Here is a 12,673-nt window from a genome sequence, read left to right as displayed (position 1 = left end):
TTCAGGCAATTCTCCTGCCTCAGCCTCCTGAGTAGCTGGGATTACAGGTACGCACCACCATGCCCAGCTAATTTTTTGTATTTTTGGTAGAGACGGGGTTTCACCATGTTGACCAGGATGGTCTCGATCTCTTGACCTCATGATCCACCCGCCTCGGCCTCCCAAAGTGCTGGGATTACAGGCTTGAGCCACTGTGCCCGGCCCTAAGAAGAGCTTTCTTACTAAACAATTGGAAATGAGAATGGCCTACCCCGATGTGTGTTCTGCATCTCTTTTTTCAGGTAGTAACTGGATAGCCATTTGATGGAGGAGGGAGTACTGAAGTTTAGACTGTTGGTTAGGTCCATTTTGGCTGATAGAATCTACTCAGTTGAAGTAAAAAAACTGAAAGGGAACCTAATTTCTCCATGAGAGTCTGAGAATGATAATTAGGATAGATAATAAAACATTTTTTTGTTGTTAATAATTTTAAAAACACTTATTGCAGTTTACCAGTCCAGGTGCTAGATACGGTTCTTACAGTAGAGGAAGATCATGTAAATGGAACGAAGTGTTATGAGTGCCATAGTAGAAATACAACTCACAATGAGATGAAGGAGAAAATGGCCAGTTCTCTGGAACTAGAGAGGGTTAGGATTTAATGGGTTGGAGAACCAGGAAAAGAATGAAAGTAGTATTTGAGATTAGTTTGAAAAGTAATTGTGTGTTCACGAGGCAGATTAGGGGAAAGGGCAGTCCTGCATGGCAGGAGTTGTAAAGAGTTCAGTAGCCCTATATCCGATACTTTAGTCGCTCTAAAGATCACTTGGGTAGAGGTCAGGGGAAGTAGGCTGGGCCCTGTATCCCATACTCAAGGAACTTGGATTTTAATTCTGTAGTCAGTGGGAGCCATTGAAGGAGTTTGTGTAAATGACTAACAAGATGAGATTTCTTTGGTAGCCCGTTGAAAGATGGATTGTAGGGATGCAGGAATGGAGAGGCCAGTTTACAAATTATTGCAGTATTTTGGCTTTACCTAAATGATTAATTGTAGTTCTCGTTATTCTCCTCTTTAATGTCTTCCTTTCTTCTAGTACTAATTCTTTGTGTAATTATTCTTCCTGCTTCTCCTGTATCAGGGATACACTTTCTATGTGAACTGAAGCCATTCTTCAACATTCCTTATTAAGATATTTTCTCTAAGCTTATATAAAATGTATAAAATAGTAATATTTCTTGAATGTCTGCTGTGGGCCAAACTAGGTTTTAGGTGGATTGCAAATATTGTTTAATCTTGAAAACACCCTTCTGAAGGGCCAATAATATTCTGTAAAATAAATGAGACTCACAAAGGGTGAATAATTTACCTAGGTCTATTTTGTTGGTTTATTTATTTATTTATTTATTTTTGAGACAGAGTCTCACTCTGTCTCCAGGCTCGAGTGCCATGGTACAATCTTGGCTCACTGCAACTTCTGCCTCCTGAGTTCAAGTGATTCTCCTGCCTCAGCCTCCCGAATAGCTGGGATTACAGGTGCATGCCACTATACCCAGCTAATTTTTCTATTTTTAGTAGAGACGGGGTTTCACCATGTTGACCAGGATGGTCTCAATCTTTTCACCTCATGATCCGCCCGCCTCAGCCTCCTAAAGTGCTGGGATCACAGGCGTGAGCCCTTGTGCCTGGCTGGTTTAGTTTTTAAGTGGCGTATGAACCAAGACACTCTATCTTCAAAGCCCTTTTTGACCCCACTATATCACATTGTCTTCTGTTGGTAAGTTTACATAATTTAGCTCAAATCTACATAGTGTTAATTGTTTCCTGTGTCTTACTTCTTTGCTAGATTGTCCCCAACATCAAAATTTTCAGTGTCAGCTTATTTGTATCCTACCAAGGTCTTAGCCCAGCATGTATTGTTTATTTACTGAGCTTTTTGACTATGTAATGGCTTAAACGGCAGTGTGCCCTTACTATTTTTGCAGATCTCCTTACAACACGCATTATATCTTCTGCATCATGGAATGCTTGAAGATGCAAAGAGAAATCTGAGTGAGGCAGAGACATGGAGACATGGTGAAAAGACGTCTTCCCGGGAAATATTAATCAACCTTATTCAGGCCTACAAAGGGCTTTTGCAGTATTATACCTGGTCTAAAAAGAAAAGCGAATTGTCAAAGCTTGGTGAGTGAATGCAGGTAGATTTTTCTTGTGATGAGACTGAGGGGCTAAGGCAGGCGTCCCCACACTTTTTACACAGGGGGCCAGTTCACTGTCCCTCAGACCGTTGGAGGGCCGCCACATACTGTGCTCCTCTCATTGACCACCAATGAAAGAGGTGCCCCTTCCTGAAGTGCGGCGGGGGGGGGGGGGGGGGGGAGATAAATGGCCTCAGGGGGCCATATGCGGCCCGCGGGCCGTAGTCTGGGGACGCCTGGGCTAAGAGATCTTAAGGAGTAATCTAGTAATTTCCCTATCAACTTCAACCAGATATTACGGAGAACAGACTTTTTATGGATTTAAATTCTTGATCATCCTTTATAATATTTCTGATATATAAAACACTTAGATGGTTCATAATTAAGTTCATGATCATTTTAGGTTCATTGCTGTTTTAAATGTGATTTAGTCAAGGATAAACAGCCAGACATTAGAGCAGTGAAGACAGGTTTGATTCAGTAACTGCTAACAGTAGGAGAAAGAACTAAGCTCCATGCCAGTTTCTGTGGAGGTGACTTAGGGTTGTAAAGGGTGGGAGTAGGGAGCTTAAAAAGTAGAAACCAGAACCCACAGTAAATTCTTCTGGAGTTTTCCCAGGCAAGCATTTCAAGAGGGGCTAGGGTCATCCTGGGGGTGTGGCCTTGAACTGTTACAAACTATATTAGTGCCTCTTCAAGTCTCTATTTGCCAAGTGTGAGACCTCGTCCAGAAGAGAGCACAGAGGAGCCTGACTGGAGTTTAGTCAGGAAGAAAGTCTTTGCCAGTTTCTAAGAAAGGCTACAGATTTTCTTCAGCAGTCATTATCACATACAATAAACATTTCTTCCTTTGTGCTTAGAATGGAGTTTAACGTGTTTTGTAATGTTGTTTCTCCGAATAATGTTTAAAGAATAGGTCAAGCCGGGCGCGGTGGCTCAAGCCTGTAATCCCAGCACTTTGGGAGGCTGAGGCGGGTGGATCACAAGGTCAAGAGATCGAGACCATCCTGGTCAACATGGTGAAACCCCGTCTCTACTAAAAATACAAAAAAATTAGCTGGGCATGGTGGTGCATGGCTGTAATCCCAGCTACTCAGGAGGCTGAGGCAGGAGAATTGCCTGAACCCAGGAGGCGGAGGTTGCGGTGAGCCGAGATTGCGCCATTGCACTCCAGCCTGGGTAACGAGCGAAACTCCATCTCAAAAAAAAAAAAAAAAAGAATAGGTCAAGATGGTCATTTCATTTTTGTACGCAGGTTATAATGGACAATTTTCCTGATTTATTGACTACACCAGACATTGACCATTCAGTTCTCAAACTGATACCCCTTCTGTTAACCTTCAGTGGCATGTTACCATCTTCATTTATGTCCAGATTTGCATTCTTTGGAGCTGTGTGATTCTTTGCAATTTGCTTCCCTTGTATAGTTCTCTCCATGTTTTCTCTAGAATTAACCCCTTTCTGTTTTTATTCTCTATATCTTAGCCCTAATATTTATCACTTCATATGTGATAAGCAGTATTTCCTTATTATCCTTATGTGATAAGTAGTATTTCACAAAGCGAGATTCCGTCTCAAAAAAAGAAAGAAAAAGGTAGTATTTCCTTGGTCTCTGGGCATGTAGTTTCACTAATTTCGATTCCCTTCCCTCTTCTTTCAAGATACTCTTAAATGCCTTCTTCATCACAATAATCTTGTGAGGTCTTTGTAGAGTTTCCTCATCTAGAATGCTCCTACCCTTCAAGACTCATTAGATCCCTGTCCAAACCCCTCATTCTTACACCTTAAACCTAATATATCAGCTGCATGTTCAGCCTGAATCATTTGGATCTTCATCTCTTGCTTTCTAACTGTGCTAAGTTTTTTCATGTGTATTTTATTAGTCCAGATGTCTTTCCATTTAGACTAATTTTTGATGTCATATCTATCCTCTATTTGTTAGTCTTGTCATATTTTCTGGTGTAATATTTCTTTTTTAAAAATGCTCACTCGTTGATTAGTTTTAAAGTCAGCATTTACTTTTCTTCTCACTCATGGTTAGGTAAAACTCCAAGCAAATATTTGATGATTAAAGCTGTTGGAACATGGCATTTGTAATGTTACTCCTGTGGATAGATGATTCAGTACTTTTCCATAGCTGACAGTTCTGTAGCAACAATAGCTGATGATGGAATAATGTGTAGAACTCTTAGATGATCATTTACCTCAAATGTCTATTTAATGAGAATATAAGTTAGGACTACTTCTTTAAAACCAGACTCATAGACATTTACCATGTGAACTTGTACTCAGAGTCAGCTTGGGACTTATCTTGCTGCTATACGTATTGCTCTGTCGTGATTGGGATTTATGCACTTGATGACCAGGACGCTCCTTCTATAATAAATTCACACTCAATTTATACTCAGGGACCTGCCTGTTTCTTTTTGAGACAGAGTCTTGCTGTCACCCAGGCTGGAGTGCAGTGGTGTGATTGCGGCTCACTGCAGCCTTGACCTCCTGGGCTCAAGTGATCCTCCTACCTCAGGCTCCCAAGGACCTGGGACTACAGGTGTACACCATCATGCCTAATTTTTTTTTTATAAAGATGGATCTCACTATGTTGCTCAGGCTGGCTGGTCTTGAACCCATGTATCAAGCAATCATCCTGTCTCCAAACTGCTGAGATGATAGGCATGAACCACCATTCCCAGCCCTTTTATTAAAAAAAAAAAAAAAATTTCCGTATCATGTTTAATCTACTTTTTTTATCACCTAATTTCTAAGTTCATATTGATATATATTTAATTGATCACTGGGAAAAAAAATACCAGTGCCTCTCTGGTTTGCAGTATCTTGTGCTTCTAATAGCTACTGTTTTTGAAAGACTTAAGTAACTTGCCTTGTAAACCTTTAAGATTGAGAAATAGATACAGAAAAAGCATATGAAACAAATGTGAGGTATAATGAATAAATTTAAAATGAACATTCATAGAACTACCACCCAGATAAGGAACACAATATACTGTCACCCTAACCTGAAAGCTCTCCCTGTGTGCCTTCCTAATTGCATTTCCTCCCATTCTAAAGAAATCCCTCTCCTAACTTACAGTAATCACTCTCTCGTTTTTCTTTATACTCTTTGAACTTATGTATACATTTGTAAACAGTGTGATTTAGTTTTGCCTATATCTGAATGCAATATTTGTATTCATGCTATATATATTCTTTTAGGCCTTGCATATTTTGTTCAACATTGGATTTAAGGTAATATTGGATATAGGTCTTATTTATTCATTCTTATGGTTATAAAACATTTTGTGATAGTCACACTATTCCTTCTATTATTGATGGCCATTTAGGTTATAATTTTGGGCCATTATAAATAATGCTTTGAAATTAACCCCTATTAATTTCTGTATACTGGTATACATAAATGTGCATTTCTAGGAGTAGAATTTGCATAGAATATGTTTTGTGCGTCTTTAACTTTAGTATGTAATATACTAAACTCTTTCCAAAGAGGTTAGGTTACCAATTTGTACTCTACTGTCAATCCAATTAGAGTTTTCTTTTGTTGTATTCTCCTCAACATTTGTCATTGTTGGAGTTTTCATAGCAGCCAATTTGTTGGGTGTAGTGATCTCTCATTTTTTTTTTCTTTATAGCTTTATTGAGAATTAAGATATAATTCACATACCATACAAATTCACCCACTTAAAATATACAACTCAGTGGTTTTTAGTATACTGACAGAGTTATGCAACCATCACCACAATTTTAGGATATTTTTGTGACCCTGAAAAGAAACCCTGCGCTCTCCTTTCTCCCTACCCCTCCAGTCCTAGGCAACCACGAATCTACTTTCTGCCTCTAGAGATTTGCCTGTTCTGGACATTTCAAACAAATGGAATCATACAGTATGTGGTCTTCTGTAATGGCTTCTTTTACTTAGCGTAATGGTTATTTTTTCCCTAACAAAAAATTTTGATTAAAGCATAATGTTTTTAATGTAATACTAGCACTTTGGGAGGCCAAGATAGGTGAATCGCATGAGCCTCTCTACAAAATGCCTCTCTACAAAAATGCCTCTCTATAAAAACTACTAAAATTAGCCGAGTGTGGTGGCATGTGCCTTTAGTCCCAGCTACTTGGGTGGCTAAGATGTGAGGTTCACTTGAGCCTGTGAGGTAGAGCGAGGCTGCAGTGAGCTGAAATCACGTTACTGCAGTCCAGCTTGGGTGATAGAGTGAGACCCTGTCTTACACACACACAAAAGAAGATCAGTTACCTATAAATGTGGAGGTTTATTTCTGGACTCTAAATTATCTTCCATTGATCTACATATGTCTCTCATCTGTCCATATCACACCGTCTTGATTACTACAGCTTCACAGTAACTTTTAAAGTCATAGTGTGCATTCTCCAACTTTGTCCTTTTTAAAGATTCTTTATTCTTCTTTGATCCCTTGCATTTTCATATGAATTATAGAATTAGCCTGTCACCTTATGTAAAAAGGCCAACTGAGTTTTTGATAGGAATTACATGTATCTATAGATCAACTTGACAATAGTAAGTTTTTAAACAGTATAGGGTGTCTTTTCATTCATTTAGGTCTTTAAAATTTTCTTAACCATATTATTTTCAGAGTAAAATTTTACATCTCTTTTGTAAAATTTATATCCATTTTGTTACTTTCGATGCTTTTGCAAATGGCATTGTTTTCCTAATTTTATTTCCTGATTGTTCATTGCAAGTATATAGACATACACTTGATTATTCCTTATGGATCGTGTACTCTGCAACCTTTGGGAACTCATTTTATTAGTTCAGTAAATTTTTAGTGGATTCTTAGGAATTTTCTGTGTATAAGAACATGTCATCTACAAATGGAGATAGTTTTTATTCTTTCTTTCGAATCTTGGATGTCTTTTTGTTATGTTCTTGCTTAATTGTCCTGGTTGGAACCACCAATATAATGAACAGAAGTAGTGAAAAAGAACATCATTGTCTTCTTCCTGATTTTAGGAGGAAAGCATGCAATCTTTTATCATTTAGTTCCATGTTAGCTATGGGTTTTTCATAGATGCCTTTTATCAGATTGAGGAAGTTCCTTCTGTTCCTAAATTGTTGAGTGTTTTTATCATGAAGGGTTCTTGTATTTTTTTTCATATGCTTTTTCTGCATCTTGTGATGATCATGCCGTTTTGGTCCTGTATTCTTTTAGTATGGTTTAGATCAATAGATCACTGTTTTATTATTTGCATTAGCTGATTTTCAGATGTTAAGCCAACCTTGCATTCCTAGAATAGATCCCACTTGGGCATGATATTTAATGCTTTTTATATGTTGGACTGAGTTTGCTAGTATTTTGTTAAAAATTTTTGCAGCTGTGTTCATAAGAGAGACTGATTTGTAGTTTTATTGTGTTGTCTTTGGTTTTGGAATCATGGTAATACTGGCTTAGAATAAGTTGGGAAGTATTCCTATCTGTCCTTTTCTTGGAGAATTTGTGAAGAATTAGTATTTTCCTTTAAATATTTGTTGGAATTTACTATTGTAGCTATCAGGAACTGAGTTTTTCTTGTGGGTAGTTTTTTATATTCCTAGGTTAATAGAAGTTCTCAATACTTAGTGTTAAAAGATCTTTTATTTTTGGGCAGATAAAGATGATTATGCTTACAGCACAGTAGCCCAAGATGTGTTCAACCACAGCTGGAAGACGTCTGTAAATATTTCTGCATTGATTAAAATTCCTGGAGTTTGGGACCCTTTTGTGAAGAGTTATGTAGAAGTAAGTAGAATTTTCATAAAATGTATTGGTTTTATTTTGTCAAAAGCCTGTACAGAGACTGCATACCTAATCTTTATTGATCAGAAAGAAACTAATGGAAAAAATTATTTAGGAGAAAACAAAAATATGGCATCTATTTTTTGTTCTGAATTTATTTTCACCACTCTATCACCCATCGTGGCCAAATATCTATAAAATAGATAGCAATATAGTTGTAGATGTTAATTCAATCTTATTCTTGTTGAGCTTAAAATAAATGCAGTAAGGTATTTTATGATTTGGTGGGATATAGAAGGAAAGAGGACAAAAATCTGAAAGTAGGTCACAATATATGAGATGAAGAATGATGGCTTTTTGGAGGTTCATAAGAATGTCCTGTCATCACAGAGTCATTGTAAAAGGACTGAGGACCTTGGTGCTAGGCACGAGGAATACATCTTCAAAATAATTTGCTTTGTGAAAATTAATGAGTGCTAACGTGATGATTGTGTTGTCAGAAGATAATCTCCAAAATCATAACCTGGAAATTCCTGTTTAAAGATGGGAACAGATTGAAATGAACTATAATTCCTGTGTACTCCTTTGTGGCTGCAGTTATGTAGGGCACTGAGGTTAGTTGCATCACATTTTCAAGCATTAGTATTCCCTGCTTTGAGGACTCTTATTTTTTATAGGAAGAGTATTTATGTTGAGGTGTTGCATTTTTTATTAATAGTAACAAAAGACAGGGAAAAAAATGGGAGCCCTGTCAGTTTTGTGCTTTTTAAAAAATATCCGTCAGTAAACTTACGCTGTGTATTATCTTTCATATAGCTGTCTTACAGAATTCAGCTAATATATGATTTATTTTATATAGATGCTGGAATTCTATGGGGATCGAGATGGAGCCCAAGAGGTACTCACCAATTATGCATATGATGAAAAGTTTCCATCAAATCCAAATGCCCATATCTACTTATACAACTTTCTAAAGAGACAGAAGGCACCAAGATCAAAATTGATAAGTGTGCTTAAGGTACAGGATTTTTATCTCAATGTTTGAACAGGGTTGGTAATCCACATTAAAACATTCTTAGGCTATTGCTTTCTAACTTTTATAGTATCCACAGAAAATAGCAGTAATATACAGCACACTGAGATAAATGAGAAAGTTGGCTCCAGCTGCCATCTCCACCTGAGTATCATCCATACTATCCCCTGCTGCCCAGCTGAGACTCCAGAGAGAGGATCAGGATTTCAGAAATCTTGTGCAACCCTGGTTGGAATGCTCTGCATTGACATTTTTTGAAAATCAACTTTATTGAAAGTTGATTTTCAGACAGTAAACACTTAAGTATATTCTTGGATGCATTATATTCATGAATCACCATGGTAATATAGAACATTTCTGTCCCCCTTGGAATGCCTTTCATTTCCCTTTGCAGCCAGTCTGTCCACACACCCCCGCCCCACACAATCATCGATATGCTTTTTGTCACTATAGATTTTTACCTCTTCTGGAATTTCATATAAATGGAATCTTATGTATTCATTTTAATCTGACTTCTCTTGCTCAGCATAACGTAGAGCAGGCGTCCCCAAACTTTTTACACAGGGGGCCAGTTCACTGTCCCTCAGACTGTTGGAGGGCCGCCACATACTGTGCTCCTCTCACTGACCACCAGTGAAAGAGGTGCCCCTTCCTGAAGTGCGGCGGGGGGCCCAGGTAAATGGCCTCAGGGGGCTGCATACAGCCCGCGGGCCATAGTTTGGGGACGCCTGATGTAGAGCTTCACCCATGTTATTGTGTATATTAGTAATTTGTTCCTTATTACTGCTGAGTAGTATTTCATTTTTATACATTCACTTCTTGATGGACATTTGGGTAGTTTTTAATTTTTGGTTGTTATGAATTATGCTGCTAAGAACATTCATGTACAAGTCTTTGTATACACATATATTTTGATATTTCTTGGGTAGCTACCTAAGAGAGGAATTGCTGCCTAAGAGTAGTAAGGAAAGTATATGCTTAACTTCTTAAGAAACTGCCCAGCTGTTTTCTGAAGTGACTGTACCATTGACAGTCACACATCAATATATGAAAATTCAGTTTGTCCACATCTGTGCCAACAGTTGGTATTGGAGGTCTTTTGAATAATAACCTCTTGTGGGTGTATGTAGTGGTTCCTCATGTGGCATTAAATTATATTTCCCTAGTGACTGATGATGTTGAGGATCTTTTAATATGTCTATTGGCCATTCCTATATCTTCTTTTGTCAAGTGTCCAAGTACTTAGTCTGTTTTTGGGGAGATCAATTGTCTTCTTATTGATTTGGAAATTCTTATATGATCTGGATATAAGTCCTTTTTGAAGAATATGAATTATGAATATTTTCTCTCTGACTGTGCCTTGCCTTTTGGTTTCCTTAGTCGTACCTTTCAAAGAGCAGAAACTTCCAATTTTGATGTTCAGTTTATACATTTTTTTCTTTTATGGTTAGTGCTTTTTGTCTAAGAAATCTTTGCCTGTCTCAAGTTAATGAAGAGTCTCTTCTATTTTTTTATTCTAGATGTGTTGTATAGTTTTATGTTTAGGCCTATGGTAGATTTTTAGCTATTTTTTTGTGGGTAGTGTGAGGCAAAGGCCAGGGTTTATTCTTCCCATATGGTTGTTCAGCACTATATTGAAGACTCTCCTTTCTCCATTTAGTACATTTGGAAGTTTGTTGAAAACCAGTAGGCCACATATGAAGTCCCTTGTGTTCTAGTGATGTATATTTCCACATCGATATATGAAAATTCAGTTTCTCCACATCCTTGCCAATACTTGGTACTGTAGGTCTTTTGAATTTGAGTTGTTGCCATTCTAGTGGTTGTGTAGTAATAGCTCATGTGTCCTTAATATGATTACTGTAGCTTTGTAGCAAGTCTTGGAATCCTATCATGAAAGTTATGCAAATTTGCTCTTTTTCAAAATTGTTTTTGGCTTTTCTAGGTTCTTTAACTTTCCATCTATACTTTATAATGGACTTATCTGTTGCTGCAAAAAGGTCTTGCTGAGAGTTTGAATCTATAGACCAGTTTGACAGAATTGACATCTTAACAGCATTGAGGTTTCTGAAGTGTAAACATGGTAGTTCTCTCCATTTATGTAGGTTTTTCATTTCTCTCTGAACTTTTAGTTTTTAGTATATGTATTTTGTTAAATTTGTCCCTGTTTCAGGGGGTTGTATATAATATTGCTTAAATTTTTAAATTGTAGGAAAATATGTAGAAAAATAAATGTTACCATTTTGATCATTTTTAAATCACATAATTTAGTGGCATTAAGTACATTCATTTGAAATTTTCTGCAACCACCATCACTGTCTATTTCTAGAATGTTTTCATTATTCCAAGTAGAAACTATTCATTAAACAATAACACCTCATTACCCGCTTCTCCCAGCCCCTGAAAACCTCTATGCTAATTTCCATCTTTGTGAATTAGATTGTTCTAGGTACCTCATGTAAGTGGAATCATACAACATTCGTCCCTTTGTGTCTTGCTAATTTCACTTAGCATAATGTTTTCAAGGTTCATCCATGTTGTAGCATATATCGAAATGCCCATCTTTATTTAAGGCTGAATAATAATCCATTTTATGTACCTATGACATTTTGCTTATCCATTCATTTTTTGGTAGACATTTGGGTTATGTCTGTTGTTTGGCTATTATAAAATGCTGCTGTAAAGATTAGTGTACTTTGAGTCCTTACTTTCACTTCTTTTGTTTGTATACCTAGGAATGAAATTCCTGCATTATATGGTAATTCTTTAACTTTTTGAGGAACTTTTCAAACTGTTTTCCACAGCAGCTACACTATTTTACATTCTCATCAGCAGTTCCACATCCTTCTATTCTCCATCGCCTTTTTTTGATAATTGATATCCTAGTGCAGGGGGTCCCAAAACCCTGAGTCCTGGACCAATATTGGTATGGACCAGCCAGGCCACACAGCAGAAGGTGAGTGGCAGGCAAGTGAGCATTACTCCTGAGCTCTGCTTCCTGTCACATCAGTGGTGGCATTAGATTCTCATAGGAGCAGGAACCATATTGTGAACTGCACATGTGAGGGATCTAAGTTGTGCTTCTTATGAGAATTTAATGCCTGAAGACCTATCACTGTCTCCTACTACCCCCAGATGGGATCTTCTAGGTGCAGGAAAACAGGGCTTTCACTGATTATGGGGAGTTATATGATTACTTAATTATGTATTATAATGTAATAATATAAAGTGCACAATAAATGTAGAGTGCATAAATAATGTAATCCCGAAACCATCCTCCATCCTCAGAGCCCTGGTCTATGGAAAAATTGTCTTCTTTTTTTTTTTTTTTTTGAGACGGAGTTTCGCTCTTGTTACCCAGGCTGGAGTGCAATGGCGCAATCTCGGCTCACCGCAACCTCCGCCTCCTGGGCTCAGGCAATTCTCCTGCCTCAGCCTCCTAAGTAGCTGGGATTACAGGCACGCGCCACCACGCCCAGCTAGTTTTTTGTATTTTTAGTAGAGACGGGGTTTCACCATGTTGACCAGGATGGTCTCCATCTCTTGACCTCGTGATCCACCCGCCTCAGCCTCCCAAAGTGCTGGGATTACAGGCTTGAGCCACCGCGCCCGGCTCGGAAAAATTGTCTTCTATGAAACCAGTCCCTGGTGCCATAAAGATTGGGGACCCCCATCCTAGTGGGTGTGAATTGGT

General features: G+C 37.9%; 1 protein-coding gene across 2 annotated transcripts in view; it reads left to right on the top strand.

Annotated features, from left to right (window-relative positions):
* Positions 1-12,673, top strand: part of TAF1A (TATA-box binding protein associated factor, RNA polymerase I subunit A) — a 35,051-nt gene that overhangs the window by 10,500 nt on the left and 11,878 nt on the right. For both annotated transcript variants that reach the window (XM_010340926.3, XM_010340927.3), the window contains exons 5-7: positions 1,963-2,161; positions 7,819-7,949; positions 8,806-8,964. In XM_010340926.3, coding sequence (XP_010339228.1) covers positions 1,963-2,161; positions 7,819-7,949; positions 8,806-8,964 — 489 coding nt within the window. The remainder of the gene's footprint in view (positions 1-1,962; positions 2,162-7,818; positions 7,950-8,805; positions 8,965-12,673) is intronic.

The sequence above is a fragment of the Saimiri boliviensis genome, chromosome 14 (assembly GCF_048565385.1).
Source record: "Saimiri boliviensis isolate mSaiBol1 chromosome 14, mSaiBol1.pri, whole genome shotgun sequence".
NCBI lineage: Eukaryota > Metazoa > Chordata > Mammalia > Primates > Cebidae > Saimiri > Saimiri boliviensis.
The sequence above is the reverse complement of the archived record's forward strand: the minus strand, read 5'-3'. Positions and strand labels throughout refer to the sequence as shown.